The sequence below is a fragment of the Pyxicephalus adspersus genome, chromosome 1 (genome assembly GCF_032062135.1).
Source record: "Pyxicephalus adspersus chromosome 1, UCB_Pads_2.0, whole genome shotgun sequence".
Lineage (NCBI taxonomy): Eukaryota > Metazoa > Chordata > Amphibia > Anura > Pyxicephalidae > Pyxicephalus > Pyxicephalus adspersus.
This window is the reverse complement of record NC_092858.1, coordinates 21,195,976-21,216,455: the sequence shown is the minus strand read 5'-3', so window position 1 is coordinate 21,216,455 and position 20,480 is coordinate 21,195,976. Positions and strand designations below refer to the sequence as shown.

General features: G+C 37.6%; 1 protein-coding gene across 1 annotated transcript in view; it reads right to left on the bottom strand.

Annotated features, from left to right (window-relative positions):
- Positions 1 to 2,869: 2,869 nt before the first annotated feature.
- Positions 2,870 to 20,480, bottom strand: part of LOC140321876 (guanylate cyclase soluble subunit beta-2-like) — a 21,408-nt gene continuing 3,797 nt past the window's right edge. The window contains exons 3-16 of the mRNA XM_072398652.1: positions 20,378 to 20,451; positions 17,407 to 17,501; positions 16,817 to 16,977; positions 15,072 to 15,171; positions 14,412 to 14,611; positions 13,290 to 13,359; positions 12,121 to 12,224; positions 10,927 to 11,143; positions 9,882 to 10,202; positions 9,062 to 9,210; positions 8,311 to 8,457; positions 6,427 to 6,581; positions 5,037 to 5,206; positions 2,870 to 2,895 (exon numbers count right to left, since the gene is read on the bottom strand). Of these exons, the coding sequence (XP_072254753.1) occupies positions 2,870 to 2,895; positions 5,037 to 5,206; positions 6,427 to 6,581; positions 8,311 to 8,457; positions 9,062 to 9,210; positions 9,882 to 10,202; positions 10,927 to 11,143; positions 12,121 to 12,224; positions 13,290 to 13,359; positions 14,412 to 14,611; positions 15,072 to 15,171; positions 16,817 to 16,977; positions 17,407 to 17,501; positions 20,378 to 20,451 (1,989 nt within the window). The remainder of the gene's footprint in view (positions 2,896 to 5,036; positions 5,207 to 6,426; positions 6,582 to 8,310; positions 8,458 to 9,061; positions 9,211 to 9,881; positions 10,203 to 10,926; positions 11,144 to 12,120; positions 12,225 to 13,289; positions 13,360 to 14,411; positions 14,612 to 15,071; positions 15,172 to 16,816; positions 16,978 to 17,406; positions 17,502 to 20,377; positions 20,452 to 20,480) is intronic.

Sequence of the window (20,480 nt, the reverse complement as noted above, 5' to 3'; positions counted from 1 at the left end):
ATTTCTGCTTTTCTATTCTAAGAAGCATGTCAAGCACACATATCCACATGGAAGACATTTCATCAGTTTACAATACAAGAAGCCACCTCAACTAAATGACTGGTTACCAAAGATCCGCTGTGACTAAAGACAGAACTGTTGCCTGGAGTTTCAGTAAAATTGTTTACTATCCTAAGCAGTATTTACATCTAGGGATTATCTTGGTTCAGCTCTATTGATAATGAGGTGTGAAACTTGGAGGCTCTTGCATGGGGATTCACATATTCCCCTACGTGTCCACATAAGCAATTATCGCCTGTTACCATGAAGGAACAAGCGTGACCCCTCAGACATAAATAATACCTCTCCTTATTAGAGAGCATGTCAAATAATTTAATTGTACTCCACCCTACTCAAATCTAGATGAAAAGTGAGATTATTTTGTACACTACAATTACACTAAAGTTTATGTAAAGCATATCTTGGAAATAAAACCCTTTCCTTGTCCTAAAGTGGACCATATTCTAGAAATTATAATATTTTTTGTGCAATTTGCCAGCATTACTTATTAATATTATAATATGACTAAAAGAGCACCTTTACTTGTCATGAATAATAAACATTTATAATGAAGAGCGGATGTTATCCACATTCTGCTAAACTCCATAGTGCTACTTCCTAGCGCAACATTAACAACATACTTTTACTGAATCTTTAGTTTCACATATACCAAATAAATACCTGCAGATTTGTTTATGGCCTAACTATCTATGAAGTGCACCCATCTTCCCAGCCTAATCTGGAATGAGAAAAGTTATTAAATGGGCGAGATCTTGAATACCGTCTGCCCATATATGTGTGCATTAAAATATTTGGATGCAAAGGTTTAGCCAGACCTCTAAAAGATCACCCAGTCGAATTTTTATTGATAACATTTTACTGGGTGATCTAGAGATCCAAAAGATCTTCAGTGGATATTAGGACTGTAAGGAAAAATAAACCACATACTCCCATTTTCTCCCACATTCCAAAAACATGCGGATCCCCCAAATTGTCCTTAGACTGTGATAATGACATATTACTATGGTAGGGACATTGGGTAGATTGTGAGCTCCTTTGAGTGACAGCTAGTGACATGACTATGGACTTTGTAAAACGCTGTGTAATATGTTGGCGCTATATAAATACTGTGTAGTAATAATAATAATAATAACAGAAATGTTTTAGTAGTGTAGGTAAATCTTTCTGTGGGGACTATTCAGTATACAATAAAAATTTTTTTTTTACTAGAAATGCACTTTAAATTTGTCATTTTTAGTTTATACAGAGTGCTTTTTGAGTACCGCAATGTACTGCATCTGAACAATGATTTTCTTTTAATATAAATTCTCATTTATTCTGTAGTGATGTTTATGTGTGTTAATGCAGATAGGATGGGATAACATTCTAACAGCAGAAGTTGAGTTGGCCAAAAAGTATATTGAAATCATTTTATAGACATATTTCCATTACTAGGTAAAAGTAACATTGCAATAGAAACAGTAATATAGAGTAGTGTTATGTGTTATATATAGACATTTATCTAATGTTTGATAGGAATAGAACTCAAAGAGTGGATATACAGTCCTTAAGTGATATACACTTACCTTTCCTGTTTTGTAAACCACTGAAAACATATAGAATCCTAAATCCAATGATAAGAAATGGCTTTTATTCAAAGGCAGAACAATGCATTACATGTTGTTCATATATTTATTAAGCCTTTCTCAATCATTTTACCCCAAAAGAAGCCTTAAAATAATTTCTAGGTCTCATGGAAATCCTACTAAAACCAATTCAACGGGGATCAGTGGGAAAGTGTTCCTACATTAGTGGCTAGGGGGATAAATGTCCCTTCTTACAATGGTGCTCAGAATGTCTTAAGGCGCATACACACGTGCAATATTTATCGTTGGAAATGAACGACTAACGACCGTTAACAAAAAAAGTTCACAACAACGCCGATAAACGAGGATTGTCACTGGAAACGAACGACCGTCCTGGCAGATCTGATTGGGCAACAATTGTTCTCAATCTATTATGTGTACGGTCGTTCAGTGATTGTGGATGGTTCTGCGGTACACTTTCTCTGGTACACGTCACTTCCTGCATCGTTCAAATGATCGTATCTAGTGGGTGTACATTATTGGTGGATTATATTTGAATGATCGTATCGTTACAGCATGTACAGAATTGTGCACAATACGATCGTTCAAAATAATCATGCATTTCATTTTCTAATGACAATTATTGCACGTGTGTACGTAGCTTTACTTACAGACAGCTAAAAAAAACAATGGTGTCCTGCAACTGGCACTGCCAAATGGCATTGACCCTGGAACTAGACATTCACCATCAACTGGGCAGACCAGGGGCCAAGGAACCCTTAAGCTGATAATCAGTTCAAGACAGTGGGACTTTCAAAGGGGTAAATACTTAAAAACAAACGTTATTGTATGCAAAATGTTTTTAAACAATACATGATAAAAGCAAGTACTGCTATGTTTTGTTTTTGTACAAAGCAGATTAGTCTAGTCCTTACCATCATTAAGTATTCAAAATGTCACACCTCTAAGGATATGTCCAATGATCCATTATCCCATTAGAGGGAGAAAAAAATTTGACGCGTTTTGCAGCGTTATAGCTGCTTTTTTAGGAATGAAGTCATTCCATGTTCCCATAGTCAACAGAATAACTACAGTACCTATAGTGCTAACTGCAGAAAAGTTTAAGAAAACCAAGGCAGCCAGAGGTAAAGCTAGTTATTTAGAATTGTTGGTCAATTATCTGTCAACAGCTGCAGATCATAGAAATCAGATAGTAAATAATGTGAATGGGCAGCATATTAACATCAAGAGGAACAGTTGTCTCTGAAACCTAGAAAATTAAATGCAAATAAATGTTTAGCAGTAAAAAAAAAACATTTATTTCTTCCTTTAAAGATAGACAGCGATTATATTTGTACTAATTTTTCTAGAATAGCATTCAATTGAAAAATATACTGAGAATTAAAGATGTTTGTTTCATAATTATATATATATTATAAAAAGCCAAGTGCTTGTAAAATATTGTTCTATTAGTTGTCTATAAAATACAGCATGTTCTTGAAGTAGCAATAGTTGTTGACTGATTGATTGTATTACTAATCTTTTGATCTAATTCAATGTCTTTGTCTTCTTTTCCATTTTTCACACAGTCCTCTATAGTTTGTAATTGATCTGAAACTTAAAAAAAAGAATATTTGTTATGTTTACCCAACAGGAACCGCAGATCCTTCCTGGAATTTTTGGCAAGGTGGAAATTTACTACATTGCATCAATTCTACATAACAAACTCCAGTAAATAGCAAAAAGGGGGTCAGTTGGGATCTGCCACACCTATCCTATTTTAGAGTTCTGAGCAAGTAACAAAGCATGCAAAGAAATTTGAATATGAGGAAATCTTTTGCACAGAAAATAAAGATAAGCAGCCTAGAGAACTCGAAATCTCCCTGTTCAAATTGTCACACACAATGCAGCACACCTAACACATCATATATGATGATAGTATTCTTGCAACTCTGCCTCAAAACCCTTCCCTAGAAATCACCAGTGGGTCCAAGTTTGGCTTGACTCTGTCAATTCCCTACCAAGCATCTGTGGAAGGATTCCCAAGCCATGCACTGTAGGCTTTAGATATTGGTACAGTACACTGAAATTTTAAGACAAATCTGCCTTTACAAAAACACCAAAATCTTGTGGAATCTTTCCCAAGAGTGGATAGGTGTGGACAAAGCCAACAGTGGGCCCCTTTGCAGAACTGACTTGGGGCCCCTGTTGGCTGGGGAGGGTCCAGGGCCTTAATGCAGTGGCACCTTTTGTAGCTCCCTAAGATCGCCACTGCATATGATCATGGATTTGGAATAAGATGTCCAACACACTGGTATAGGTGTGATCTTCAGTTGTCAACAAACATTTGTCCACATATGTATTTATTATAGTGAAACTATGGTACTCCTTAAAGCGTACCTAAACTCAACATTTTTACTTTACATAGAAAGGTAGACAACCCTTTTATATACAGTAAAAATGTTGGTGGAAAAAAAAAAATATGCCGCAGGAATCAAGACCTAATGGGAGTGCAGAGCCTCACCGGATACCTACGTCATGCATCCCAGAAGGCTCTGGCTGCTCCTTCTGCGCATGCCTTGATCTCTGGCATGAGCAGTAGGGGCATTTTTCCTCCTAGGGGAAAGATATATTGATTTCTTGCATGGGCAGTGGGATCAGCTCTCTTTTTTTTCCCCCTTGACGGCGGCTACGTCAAATGATCTTACACCTGCTCAGTGCGTGATCCAGTGACTACGAAAGAAGACTGAAGATGGCAGTGCCCGGACAAAGAGAAATCTCAGGACAATACAAGATTGGATCGTCAGAAGGACCAGCGCCATTAAAGGACCTGCGAGATTTAGGGTAAGTGCCATTTTTCTGTTTTTAGTTTAGTTCCACTTTAAGTGCACTTTTGAAGTCTGAGAACCTATACACATTCAAAAGGAAGTTTAGATGGGTGCAAGGTTCCTACCATTACATGTGAAAGAGTATGAGGCCAAAACAATACAAAGATCAGACAGAGCTAAGTCATTCATTACATTGATTTCACCCACAAGGACAGCAACATGGGACAAATGGAGGTTGAATTATTTGTCATTCAGTGTTTGCCATTAAAGAAAGAACAAATTTATATTCCATATATATAAATATTAATAAACAAGTTTTTTTTAACCTCATTATGATATAAGGTTACAAAACATTAAAATGGTAGCACATGGCTCACTAATACAGGAAAAAAATAATTTCCAGTTTGGCAGATCATTATTGCTGAAGGGTACAGATCATGCAAGGCACACGCACAGTGTTCCAAGGTCACTTGTTACTTGTACAGGAAATGAAGGTAAAAATCCTCCAAGACCATTTTTCTATAATTTAGGGGATATGGGACAAAGGGTTTACAAAATGTAGAACACAAATGTCAGCACTTACCAGCAGTCACATTACAGTCTGTCTGAGGGTCTTCACATTTCGGCATGCCCATAATTTCTTCTTCAGATAAATGTAAATTCCTAATGAGGAAATATGTGTTCATTTTCCCTTTTCCTTTGACATCAATGACTCCTCTCTCCACTATGTCAAAGTTCTTGTGTTTCAAGGCCCTATGGAAAGTTATGGTGTTAAAGAGAAGCATTTTATAAAGAGATTAGGCAGTACCTGGGACCCACAGTACCCTGCAAGATAAGAGGTACAATACTTTACTGCAGCCTATATCCCTTATTTGCCACCTCCAGGATACTGCTTTGTTACCTGTGGCATTCTGTGTTCCATCCTACGTCACTGCCACTTCCTATGGGGACATAGAAAGAAGCCACTGCATGTGGGATAAGGACTCCCAATGTCAAAAAAAAACTGACAAACTGCCGGGCTGAAACAGAAGGAATGAAGAAGACGCATTCCACAGTCAATGTGAGTATAATGGTCCTTCTCTTGCAGGGCATTTTTCCCAACATCATAATAACATTTTAATGCCATCAGCAAAAACTGATTTTGGTAGAGAGCATAGACACTGATGCACTGCTGCTTAATCATCACATAAAAATCTTCTTCCCCTTAAATCTTTTTTGAGCGGTTCAAGGTGGAAATCAGATTGCACTAAATCTGGACTGTAAGCTGTTTTTTCTATAGTAGATCCATTCATAGACCATTGTACGAGAAAGAACATTATCCCCATACTGAGCATATATGAGATTGTGCTCCTGGCACACCTTCTGCCTACAAAAATCGAATGACAGAATGCTGTTCCTCGTAGATGCAATTCATAGGTTTTGCAGCCATCTTCACCAGTGTGACAACTCATACTAACTGCAAGGCAACCCAGCTAGCCAAACACACTGGTCACATGAAGCTTCCAGAGACGACCAATTACTACTACTCTCATCCTCAGCATTTCCAAAGAAAAAGTATGAATATACAGAAACTTTTTGAAGACCCCTCCTATAATAGTTTATTAAACAGCATAAAAGGGACCAAATAAGAGAAGTTTATTGTTCTGTTTGAGATAAGCTGTAAAAGCAAAGTTACAGTTATTTAAATAGGAAAGTTAAGTTGTATACATTTGCTAGAGTTTTATTTCCCCTCTCCACAGAATGAAGAGCGATGTCTGATCAAGACGAGTTAATGGATTCATATCACCACTGGTAAGTTTTGTCTGGGCATTTATGCTTCAATGGCACTCAGTCTTAAAAAGGTTTATTAGAACCAAAGATAAGGTATTGTGTTGTTACTCAAATGGGTAAATACAGTATACAGCAAAATGTTATATTATGAGTAGCTAATTGTATTCCTAGACTTTTCCTATAGTAATAAAATGTGTTCTTACTGAAAAGTTGTTGGACTAAGGTGGATTTTATCTGGCACCCCATGGCTCTCCATTCTGGAAGCTGTGTTCACAGTATCTCCAAATAGGCAATACCTGGGCATTTTATCGCCAACAACTCCTGCTAATACAGGCCCTGTGTGAATTCCAACTCTGATCTGAAATGATAAAAGTGTTATTTACCAAAATTTTGCTTAGGTGGAAATTTGCGCAACTCTATATTCACCAAGTCAATTTTCATGTCATTAGGAAAGATAAAATGATAACTTACAAAGCTACCAATGTTTTACATTTATTACCTGAATGTGACTTGATTTAGTAAAGCTCCGGGTGGGAGAGGGAGAAGTATCATAAAGAGCTAATCAACTGTGTTGTGCCATGTGCTAACAAACTTCATGATGATAGGATCAACAGAGAAATGAGCTCATCAATCTTTGTTCTTCAATGCCCAGTCACAGGTTGGCAGAGGGAGACGACCTGTAAAGCTAGCCATACACTATGCAGCATTTTCAATCATTTCTACTATAGCAAACTGTAGAAAAAAAATCAGGGTTTCCTGCTCTGACTGTTGTACACAATGGAGGCACAGACAGAAATAACTAATAACAACAGTCTGGTAAAATGTCATAGCAGGCGCCAATACATTATTTCCTTCTTTTCTACCCTATAAGTTCTTATCCTGAAAATACCTGGTTTGAACATTGTTACAAGTTTTAATCTTTTGCTATTTTTTGCTCTTTACTATTGGCCCAACTGTGAAGTATCCTCATTGGCCAACAGTGAAGAGTGGGAGAGGACTGTGAAGCATGGAAGCCACATGTGATTGCTTATGCTAATCCACTGGCAATTTGACGACTTTGATCTTACTTCATTTCCTCTTTTAAATCCGACTGATGTCATAGAAACAAATATGCATACAAATAGATCTGGTACTTTGTACTATAGTACTTCAAAATCACACCATGGTACACAAACATAAAGCATTAAAATAGCTGTGAAACTTCAGTTGGACTTTAGGACTCAACCAACCTCATCTCATTATTACACTCATCTCCTTTTAAACTCATCCTGCATTATTTTTTGTTAATTTGTGATGCAAGATATACTCTGCAAGATAAATCTGCTTGTCTAGCACTCTTGGCAGCTTAATTTTTGGTCCATTACTTTAGATGTGCCAACGCAAATAAATCCTCTACAGCAGTGGTCCCCAAACTTTTGGAGCTCATGGACCACTAAATGCACGGACGCCGGACCGCACATGAGCAGGGTGCCGTGTGCCACTCAAAGGGGAAGAAACTTCCCCCCAGAGTGACATCATAATGCCAGAACCTGCCCACTCTCCCATCAAAGGACTGAGCCTGCCCCAGGGATACAACCCGCCCACCGTCTTGAGCCTGCAATCCATACAGGAGCCATGGCCTGCGGATCTGGCTGGTGGCCCCCCCAAGCAGGGTCTTTCTCCTGAACTCCACTAAGGGGTGCACTGACCAGAGCCGTGGCTCAATAGCGGGTGCGGACCAGGGGTTGGGGACCCCTGCTCTACAACTCCCTTGTGCTAAGGTCACTTCTGCAGACTCCTCTTCTGGATCCTGAGAGAATCCTGCCACTGGACAGCCAGTGGTAAGTGTCCACTTCACACAAGGAATGACATGGAAACCCAAAGAGAAGACTTGAGTCTAGAGCACAATGTGACTAAGGCTTTACGTGTGTAAAAAGGGCATTCAGGTGAGCCCTGAGATTAAATTAAAATGCACAATGTTGTGAACCAGATTTTTCATGAATGTAAAAAAAAAAAAAAAGCATAGGGCAATAGGCATGTTATAAACTCTCACTACAGTCGTATAACTGCACCTACATTCATGGAGTATTCAAATACAAAAGAATTACCTGGATAGGATCACCAGTTATAGGACTGATTACTTCTCTTGCTGCTATTCTCATACCAAGGGCAAAATTTGCAACTCTTTCAACATGAGTTTCCACAGGTACCGGAACACCTCCCACCACCATGTATGCATCTCCTATAGTTTCTACCTGTAAGTAAAACATATTGGTAGTTGTACTGTAGCACATAGTGGTAGTTTTACTTAAGAAGATACAAGACTTGTAGTTACGGGAAAGACGTATTTGTAGGACCTACAAGGCAGAAGGGGTCCTGGCTATGTGGATAGCGCTCAGCTACATATTGGGTTTATCAACTTGTAATATTTGTAATTAAACTAATCAACATGATCACTTTAAGAATTTCCCTTGTTCAATTTAAGGTTTATATGTGCTTTAGCTCCAGCATGGTATTGTAATCAGACTTTAATTCCGCCTATAATATCAAAACAATACTTACAGAAATTAGTATAATGCCTGTATATGACAAATTTTTACAATTTATCAGTTGTTAGATGTTCGTATTTCTCCACAAGTACATGGTAAACACATCCAAGTCCTAAAATATTCTAGATTGCTGCTGATAATCTGCTGATGTTTTTGGCTACAAACTATTGGAGGTCCACCCTTTTTTTACTGTTTATTTGAACATTACCGGCTATGAAGAAGGCAATGGACCAACAATAATGATCCTAGACCTGATGTTTGGGTCATGCTTTACTTATTTTGTGTGTGTTTAGCTGTGTTACAGCTTTACCTTGTACACATCATGGACATTCGTAAGACGGTCAAATCTTGAGTACATTGCATTGAGCATGTTGACGATTTGGATGGGTTCACAAGCAGAACATATGTTGGTAAACGTTACTACATCACTGAAGAGTATTGTGCAAGTTGGAAATTCTCCTGCAACAAAAAATGAAATAGTGCATCAAAACATATATCTATAGCAGGTGACAATTGGGTTCCAGTTGCTGTTTAAATTTTTTTACATTTTTCTCCCAAAAATGAGTATTTTATTAGTTTAGTGATACAGTCAAAGTGGTTTGCACTTGGTGGCTTTTCCTACAACTCCAGCGTAAGTGTATAAAAGAATTGCAATATATTGTTTATAATATTTTTCACAGTGTAACACTTTCCACCCAAGTTTATTGCAAAATATTAGAATCCAACTTTGAATACGGCTAATATGAACATTAGAACTGACTCATAGAAAAAGGAGTATTGTAAATGATTAGAACATCTAGTGCCATTGCATAGGTTGCAGACATTATCTATTTAGAATCAATATAGGTACCTATGGGGTACTGGTGAACTAACACATTAATGATTGCATTCAGATTTGTAAGTCTTTAGGCCTCCTTCCCTTGTGATAGCTAAGTAGTTTGAATAAAAGAGAAGGGAGGTAGGAAAACAAAAGGCTTCATGGTGTTCAGACCACACTAGGTCTTGGACTTCCAAACCTATACTGGAACATCATGAACGTTTTGTGGAAGTTAACAGAAGTTGATTAATCGCAGATTAAAATATTTAGGAGAGCAAGACTAGACGGAGAGAAATAATATTGGTAGATATACCTGCTTGAACTTTCTTGCCTTCCTTAAGCTGATTGGCCACATGAGGGGGCAGCATGGCATACAGCAAGGTCTCTGTCTTCTTCTTCTCGATCTCCAGAGTTCTGGACAGGATACGTAACTCTTCTTTTTTCCTCTCCAGCTGGTTTGAGAGTTCCATCTCAGCCAGTCTCTGGTGGTTTAGCAGGATCAGGTCCCTGGTTACATCATGTTTTGCTATATCAGAAATATGCATTTTTCTTTCTTCAAGTTCCTGTAGACTGCGTAACTTTGGAGAACACATGTAGATCATGCATTGTATGGATTCCATCCAAATCATACATCCTTGTAAGAAATATTAGATTAGAAATGGGAAGATCCAGAGCATTTCCAATGGTTTGTGAGCATATTATTGTTCATGATATTCTAAGGTCAGAGACAATTTTATAAAATTGGGTAATCTGATTTTTATATACATTGTTATGTAAATTGTATCATTGTGTTTTACATATGTATGGGGAATTGGAATACATTGTAATTTTATATAATATAAAACCAACTCCTTTACATTAAATAAGTCTTCTAAAGCTATTTCATATTGGAATTTATAACTGGTAAATTACATCTGGAAATAAATTACATTTTGCCATGGCATAGTAAAGCAGAACAAAACCCCCAAACTGATAGCTTCAATGAAAATTAATTGCAGGCAGATTGTCTAGATCTAGATCAATTCATTTCTCTATTAGGGTTCTTACAGAATTGCTAGGGGTTCCTAGAGTAATGAGCAATTTGTGCCTCTCAGATCAGAATATCTGACACCAATAATCTTTTTGGCTATCTATACAATCTATACAAAAAACAATAATTATTCAATTGATCTGAAATTCAATCAACTTGTTTGATGTTTGACCAGCTACAATGATCATAACTTACATTTAATGTGGTTTGTTTTGTGTGATTTTTATATGTAGCAGTTGTACCACAGTGTGTAAGTACAAGACAACACTGTATACAGGCATTAATATCATTAGTAGAAACACAATATTAGAATGAAACACAATAGTACCTCTGAGTTTTAGCATTGGTTGCTTCTTCCAGGATTCTGGCATCATTTCCCTCTTGGTTCTCAACACAAACTGGCTGTTAGTAAATGTCTGAATGTTAGAAATGGTAAATGTAACTTGTGGATGTACGATGCTGAAATATTCATCCAGCCTGATGTCCATTGTCTGTATTCCAGGGACATATTTCTGTATGTTGACTCCAGCCTGTTTTACCTTCAGCTGTACAGGTAAAAGAACACATTGTACAGATTGGTTAAATAAAAAAGAAATCATTGTCTTTAGAAAAGCAAAAATCAAAAGGTTAAGATCTCATTTGTGGATCTGAAGGATTGTACATAGCAAAAGGCACTTGTGCACCTCGACATAGAGATGCTGGTCTAAAGATACGGCACCAAACCACAACATTTTCATTTTCCATTAGGTGTGGAACATTTATAGGTAAATCCAGATCTTATCAAGACTATTCTGTTCATATTAGTAGCATATTTGCATATATTACAGGTATCATGCCATTTTCAATAACAAATATGTATGAAGCAAGTCCACAATGCATTATTCGAGTTGCTCAGTAGCAATTATCTAAATGAACAACATGCCTCCTATTATTTGGATTTGTGACACACATTGTGACAGGTAATCCTAATCCCAGACAGAATTTTACTAAATGGGGTTTTGTTCACGTATACCAGGGCTGTTCAACTCCAGTCCTTGAAAACCACATACAGAGCAGGATTTTAATATAAATAAATAAATAATTTTCTCAATCTGTAAAGCATAATTTACCTAATTTATTTCTGTATATAAAAGAAACAATAAAAATGTTGTCCCCATATTATAGCCCTTGGGAACGAGTTGGACACCCCTGATAATTACCAAGCACAGTAATAAGTTGTTGGGTTTTCTTTGAAGCCGGTAGATTTGTTGCACGGCAGCGTCTTAACAAACAAGAGACAATAATCACCAGTGATGCCAGGATTGCTTGTGTGTACATGATTATACGCCTTGATTACAAAACAGATTAGGCTGATTTAAACTTTCACCTCTATCATACTTGGCCATCACCACATTTTCCAAAATCTGGTTATCAAAGGGCTGTCTTTGTCCCAGCCTATGGTGGCTCAGGTAGCACATGGTTGGCTCACATCAACACAGTGTTGATGTGTTATTTTAAAAGATTGCATTATTTTTACTTTTACCTCTTTATCAAACACAATATGGAAGGGAAATTCATTGCAGAATGCCTTCACATCTATCCACAATCTGTCTGGATAAACTGGTTGAAAGGAGTTGATCAAACTTCCTGAACAAAAGGAAACAGAATGGAAACAATTCTTTGTTTTAACAAAAAATCACTTTGTTTTCACAATTAAAATATAAAAAATATTAAAACATGAATAGGAACAAAATCATCTTAATAAAATTTGGGTGACATTGAGTTCCTTTTTATAAAGGCTTAATGTGAGAATTCTAATTTCCTGCTTCCCGTAACTAATGTGTCCATTATGTTTAAATGTTCGCTGAATTGGAAGATCATTAGAGGGTCAATCTGAGTGCTTCAAAACCAATTAGAGTGCTTCCAAAGCAATGGTCCAATAAGAGAATCACAGCCAGAGGTGTAGTCGTAAAAAAAGAGGGGGCACTTTACGGAGTCCAGACCGCGCATGCGCAGGGTGCCGTATGTTACTCAAAGTGATGTCATGAGTGTCAAGAGTGATGTCATGATACCAGAACCCGCCCACTCTCCCATCACAGGTCTGAGCCTGCAAAGGGAGAGTGGGCAGGTTGTGTTTAGAGAGACAACCTGTCTACCTCCCTGAGCCTGCAATTCTATACTAGAGACATGGTCTGTGGTTCTGGCCAGTGCGCCCCCCCCAGTGGGGTCCTTCTCCTGAACCCTTGGGGGGACGGACCGGCAAGAGCCACGGACCACCAAAACTTTATGGCGGTTGCCAATATAGCACACCCGATCAGTGCAGAATAGGAGTGGGCACCCATGTGCATTCCGAAAATAGTGAGGACAAAGCAATCCCACGCATGCCCATCGCACTTCCCCCCCTGATCACAACCTTACTGCAATTGTTTTCAGCAAATGCTCATAAATCCAAGTCAATTTCTTTTCCTCACTGCTACCTGGAGAATAGCAATTGTCAACCACTATTAATGGTCACCATTTTTCAAAGCAGTTGTCAGCTCAGGCCAAAATGTTTATTATATTTGTGTATGGAGAAGGGAATGGCTGAAACCTTTGTCTTTACAGGCCTATTTTATTAGAAGCTTTGGTGTATTCAATATTTAAACGGGTGTTAGGAATAGAAAGGAATGTGTAAGTTGGGCAAAATAAGAGATCTTGAAATCGGTCACCCACCTCTTCCGAACATAACCACATTCCTTATGATATCCCAATGAGATTTTTTTAATGGGCAGCAAGGGAATATCTTATTTGCATTAGTGCTTACTTCCCCGTCAATCTGATCCTGTGTGTAAAAGAAAAAAAAGAGTAGTTTTGTATAATTTTGACCTATTGCCTCATTTCCCATTCCCAAGACATTAAAACATTCCTAAAACAACTAGGAACTTTCAAGGCACATACATTTAACCTTTCAGCACACCATATTTCCATAAAGGTATAAGGTATTAAATATCCACTTCAAAATAACATCTAATTAGCAAATACTGGAACAGCTACCACAACAACTTAGGTGGTCTATTGCTTCACTCAAAACTTTTCAATAAGATTCCTTTAAAATTAATTTAAAATATTCAGAATCCAAGCAATTGATTAATAATTGAGTGTCTATTGGGGCTATTTTCAGATTATATAAGGAACTAAAATTGATTTTGAAGTCAAGAAGTCATTTGATTATTTAAGATATAAAATTTTGAGTGAAGCCATAGACTAGCTTCCTGTTCTTCCTGTCCTGCTTGGGGCTCATCATTGGTGACATTTTTTAGGACACTACATCCTCATCTAAGTCTTTCCTCGTGAAGCAGAAAAGGAGGCTGAGAAACATGTTGAAAAAAAGAGGGAATGAAAATGTACAAGTATATATACAATTTACTTGCTGTATTTGGTGATTAGACACGGTTTGAAGTTTAAAATTTTTAATAAATGTTACTTTATGGAAATATAGTGTGCTGAAAGACTTAAATGGTGACATTTATGTGTCTTTAAAGTCCCTAGTTGTTCTAAGAATGGTGGTAATATAATCTTAAATGATGGTGGCCATGAGTGACCCAAAAGTTCTACAAAACTTGTTCAAATCAAATATCACAATGAATAAAAAAACTATTCAGTCTTGTAAGGTTTTACTGGTAAACATTACAAGGATGCATTACCATACAAAGATTTTCTAATGCTTTCCAAGAAATTCCTCAAAAGCACTCACAATCACTATTTGCCCCTTTTTTTTAAAAACTGACCAATGACAGTGCCATACTGTAAAGTTTGCGTTCTAAACTTTAGTATTTCTGTAGTAAAAATGGCTACCTGATCTTGAAGTGAGTGATCTTTATCTTCTAAGTTTTGCCTCGGCTTTATTGTTTTCTTTTGACCTTCTTTTGACTTCTGGAGAACCTCAAATATAACATGTTCACGCTTCCCAGTACGCTCCTTCTCCTTCGTTTGGTAGACAATGCTCATGGTTATTTCGCTGTCAAAGAAATCTTTTGCTACAGATTCTATTATCCCTGTGGGAGAAAGTGAAAACAATCAGGGCTATTGGAAGTGTAAAGAAAATAAATCCCAACTGAAATCACAGGGAAACATAAACAGCTAGATAGACATTGTAATAACAACCTATAACATTATTATAAGCTTACTTCCACTGTTTTTGTTACAACACTTTTGCAGGGTGTCTAAATATTGTGCAGTCTGTTGGGCAGCAAAGTTAGACCTGGTGCTTTTAGTAATCAAAACACAGTAACAGAAATGGTCTGACGTGTCATTTTTTCTTCAATACAGGTTTTTATGGAAACACTTGAGATTTAGCATATGTGCATATGATTTATTACCAGTATAAGAGATTTAGCACATTTCCAGTATTTGTTGTATTTGCTAGTTAGACAGTATAGGACAGCACATTATCACTACCTGCACAATGTTTTGTAACCCCCTTTAAAAAGTATGAAAGCCAAGATTTGCCCATACCTGGCACTATATGGTAAAATCCACTTCTGTCAGAGTAGTAATGAAGAAGCATGGTGCCATCGTGTTTTTTCTCCACTCGAAAAGAAGGTGCATTCATTTCCTGTTGAATATGGTTGGTTATTTATGTTATTTTGCTGTAAAATATATAGAAATGATTGAACAACAAAAATGGCTTATTGTTTGTAGTTAGCAGGAAGAGGAATAATGCATCATCGTTGGTGGAAATGGAAGCAATTGTTAGAGTTAGTGGAAGGAATAGTGCGCCATTGATGGTGTCAATGGAATAGTGCCCTATTATTTGTGTCAATGGGAGGAATAGTGCCCCATCATAGGTGTTAATAAGAGGAATAGGGCCCCATCATTGGTGTTAATAAGAGGAATAGGGCCCCAATTATTGTTGTCAATGGGAGTAATATTGCCTCATCATTGACGTCAGGGCGAGGAACAGTGCCCCATCGCTGGTGTAAATGGGTGGAATAGTGCCCCATTATTGGTGTCATTAAGAGGAAATGTGTCCCATCCTTGGTGTTAATAAGAGGAACTGTGCCCCATAATTTTTGTCAATGGGAGTAATATTGCCCCATCATTGGTGTCAATGGGTGGAATAGTACCCCATCATTGGTGTCAATAAGAGGAATTGTGCCCCATCATTGGTGTCAATAAGAGGAATTGTGCCCCATCATTGGTGTCAATGGGTGGAATAGTGCCCCATTACTGGTGTCAATAAGAGGAAATGTGCCCTATCATTGCTGTCAATGGGAGTAATATTGCCTCATCATTGATGTCAGTGTGAGGAATAGTGCCCTGTCATTGGTGTCAATGGGTGGAGTAGTGCACCATCATTGGTGTCCATTAGAGGAATTGTGCCCCATCATTGTTGTCAATGGGAGCAATAGTGCCTCATCATTGACGTCAGTGCGAGGAATAGTGCCCCATCATTGGTGTCAATGGGTGAAATAGTGCCCCATTATTGGTGTCAATAAGAGGACATTTGCCCCATCATTAGTGGTAATGGGAGTAATAGTGCCCCATCATTGGTGTCAATGGGTGGAATAGTGCCTCTTTATTGGTGTCAATGGGAGGAGAAGTGCACCATCATTGGTGTCAATGGGAGTAATATTGCCTCATCATTGGTATCAATGGTGTTGATGGGAGGGATAATGACCCATTATTGGTATGGAATAATGCCCTATAATTGGTATCATTGGGAGGAATAGTGCCCACTCATTCATGGCAATAGGAGGTACCTTATCATTGGCGTCAGTGGGAGTAATAATACCCAAAGAGCCAGTTAAAGGCAAGCATAAGACTGTATCTGGCCCATGGGCCATTATTGATCTAGTGTCTGTGGGAATATTCACTAGTACAAGGTAGTGATAATAATATTAAGAAAAACTGTGCATTATAAATAAGTGAATGTATATGTGTGTTTGTATACCATGATATTATTTCTTTACACAGAAATTTACAGACACTTCTGTCAATCTGTCAATTAATTTATGTAGTGGCTGTGTCAATGTTTTCATTCAACCCAGCAACCAAACATGTCCAGGTAATGAGTGCATGAATAATTCACCAATACAAACAGTCCCCACCCTTAATGGAGGCAGAGTGCCAGATACATCATTATCAAAGCTTATCATAAAAATTAAATAATAGATAAAAAAATTAAATAAAAGATAGATGTGATCAACAATATTTTAGAATTCACAAAATAACACACAGAATGGTGCATTTAGCATTACCTTATAAGAAAGTGTCAGAAAACTATGAAGGGCATCTAAATTCTCAATAAATTCCATTAGATTTCCCCCCAAGGTTCGTAACATTCTATCATATCCAGACTGTTTACAAAAGGAGAAGAAATACTCTCCAAATAGCTTTAAAACTTCTTCCTCTGATACATCTGAAAACACAAAAATACATTTATACTGTTAAAAAATTGTTAAATTAGGGATACATCAATGGAAAAGGGCAGAGGGAGCATATCAGGGGAAGGAGCAAAGAAAAGATACTTTAGACACAGACGCCCTGATTTATTAAAGCTGGGGAAAATAGACTATCATAAGGGAGAACCGGGGTGATCCAGTCAACCTGGAGTGTATCTGGTCCAGGATAAAAAAACATTTTCCGACTAATACAAATGATTTTTAAGAAATCTATTCCAGGTTTGCTGGATCACCCACGCTCACCCATGTTAGTCTGTCTTTTCAATTCTTGGAAAGCTTTCATAAATCAGACCCAGGTAAACATAAAGATAATATTATTTTGCACTTCTAAACATAACTATATTCAAGGATGTATTTGTAGATATTTAAATTAAGAGAGCACTTACTAAGCATATTGCAAGCTTCTTTAACCATTCGTATTGTAATAGCATCATCATAAACTTCATAAGTCATAAATGTATCCTGAACACCGGCCAAACTTCTGCAAAACAAATATACATCTGTTCAACCTTAGCACTGACCATATAATAGTGCAATGTTATACACAAGATCATTCCTGTCTCTGGTGCTGTCTGAAAGTGTTTAGGTAGACCACACCACTAACTGTTTGTAATACCTGAACCAGTGACAAGTTATTATTAAGTAATTACTATCATAGTGTTCCATTTATCGTATATCAGCCTGTGTTTCTCAGGGTTCCGTGACCAATAAGAAATTTGTGCCTCTCAGGGGTCAGTTTAACCCAGTGGTCCCCAACCTTTTCGGACCACTAAATGCACAGACTCTGGACTGTGTATGCGTAGGGAGTCGGGTGTCACTCAAAGGGGAAGAAATTTCCCCCAGAGTGACGTTATGATACCAGAACCAACCCACTCTGTCATCGCAGGTTTGAGACAGAGACACAACCCGCCCACCACCCCGAGCCTACAATCGGGAGACGTGGTCCTAGCTCTGGCCGGTGCGCCCCCCCAGCAGGGTCCTTCTCCTGACCCTGCCGGGGGCACACCGGCCAGAGCTACAGACCACCAAAATTTTCCTGCAGACCACCAATTGGCGACGGCTGGTTTAACCAACATCAATGATCTTTTTGCCTATCTTTAAGGGTGGCATTTTTCCCATTAGCCAGCATCTTAAGAGGAATTCTTCCCACTGACCACCACACTAATGTACTGTGATGTGTAGATATAAAATTTATGGAAGGGGTTCACTGAGGACCTTTTTAAGGGATCCACCATGGTAAAAAGAATCACTGTAATAGTATCACATCATAAATGTTGTCATCTAACATTATGAAATGCCTTTGTTTCTTTCTATTATAGACAAACATGTAAAAAAGCCTAATTTACTAATAGTAGTTTGTGTTATCTTTGTTTTATGCATATTTTGTAATTAGGTCTGCTTGAGCTACATACACGCATTGAATAATAGTAGCTCGGTCAAGTTCGTCTTGGGAGAATATTTGACCTGTGGACTGATGAACTGATCAGGAATATCACTGTACATTTCTATGATGGTGCCTTGTCCTCCCCTCTACATTGTACAAATTGTGCTCTGTGTACAGCGCTCGTTAATGCATCTGGCACTGAAAATGATTATGAAACATCATCTCCAGTGATAATCATCTGATGTCCTCTATAAAGCTTCAGTAGTGCCTTACCATACAATGTATCGTTGTAAGGTGAAGCCCCTTGACTTCAGAATAGGGGCGCAAAGCAGGAGGCCTGATATCGGGGATGTGCAGAAGGGGCTTTGTCCTACATGAGGAAAAAATGCTGATCTCACGCATGCGCAGTGACATAGGAACTTTTTTCCAATTTACAGCAGGCTACGTCACCCGATCTTGCGACTGCATAGTGCAGTTTAGGTGACTTAGACAGAAGATGGTGGTGCCTGGCACTTTCAGGGAAAATTTCAGTACGACGAGGGATCTAATCCAGGAAAGCTTCGGAGATATCAAGGGAGTGTGATTTTTTTTTTAAGCTGCATGCAAATTTAATTTAATGTTTTCTTGTACATGAAACACAAGTCCCATGCCACTTTACACACCGTCAATAACTTTTGTGCCTTGCAGTGATTAGCCTGCAAGGAAGGCCAGACAAGTTGGCATGCTCTGTGTTGACAAGTCCTATCATAGCCCATAATGGAAGTGCCCAGCTTAGGTAACACCCAATGAGAGAAAGTGGCTAGGGAAACCTTTAAATAACAATTCAAAACAAGCCTCCAGGGTCATAACAATGCAAAATAGGAATTGGTATGGACATGGCAAATTTTTTTTTTTGCTATCTAGGTCTATATTAATTTATAGGTAAATTGTTGTGGTGCTTCCCCTGCATCTGAAAGCAATACATAAAAGTGAAAACCTAGAAATAGCGCTGCAAGGTAGTATCTGTAGCACTTACCCCCATAGGGGATGTGTACATTTGTGTGGGCAAAACATAGATTAGTTACTACTATGACTCTTTGAGTTCTGAAAACAATGGGCTTCTCTATCATAGAGGCAAATGAGAAGCTTGTCAAATGTGGGAAGGAGCTGAAAGCTTTACTTGCCTGTTCAAATAGAAGATGTAAGGTAATAGAATGCAATTTGTCCTATTTTTTGGCTCTTGTACACAATGTTTGAGAATTACTAACATTTCATTAACTAAAAGTTGGTGTTTAATTGCCTGTATGTAATACCATGGACATATTTAAGGTGTCTAGTAAGGTTTTTAACCTTACACCTTTAAAAAATAAGTGTGAAAAGTATTCACAGCTCATTATTTTATACTCATATACATGATTTATTTTATATATGAATGCTTAAAAATTAATACCATACTTTAATTAAATTAATAAATGATTATTTTAATAAGCTAGGAAATAGTTTATCTATGTATTTGCCCATCATATTCTACATTTGTCATCAAAAATGTATAGCAAATTGTAGTACATAATGGCACAGCATACAAAATGGGCACTGCATTTTAGATTTACATTTTATAATTCCATATTTTAAACACTTAGGGCTCTATTTATAAAGCAGGGCATCTGACATTCCCTCAAACATTTCCTTGTTGAGAAATAATAACTGCCCTTTAAACACATGGACCTGGAATATTCTCTGGCAGGGAATGTTTGAGGGAATGTCTGCTTTATAAATAAAGAATGGAGCCCCTAGATTTTTTTGTACAGTGTTTTTAAATCCAAAATAACTTTGTTTTTTTTCTCAAAAAAAAGCATAAACCAAGAACAGCCAATCAGATACAATGTCAAAAAACACGTGTGAAGATTTTGGACTGTTTTGTATATTTAGTTTTATAGCATTGTTTTCTAGCGCTTTTTAAACATAAAATTTACATGTCTAATGCTTCTACTTACTTTAGTTTTTGCCAGGTTTCATCTCCCATTTTTTCCACTACTAACGATTTTAAACAAGTATTAATGAACCCGTACTAGAAATGGAGAGAAACAATAGATATAT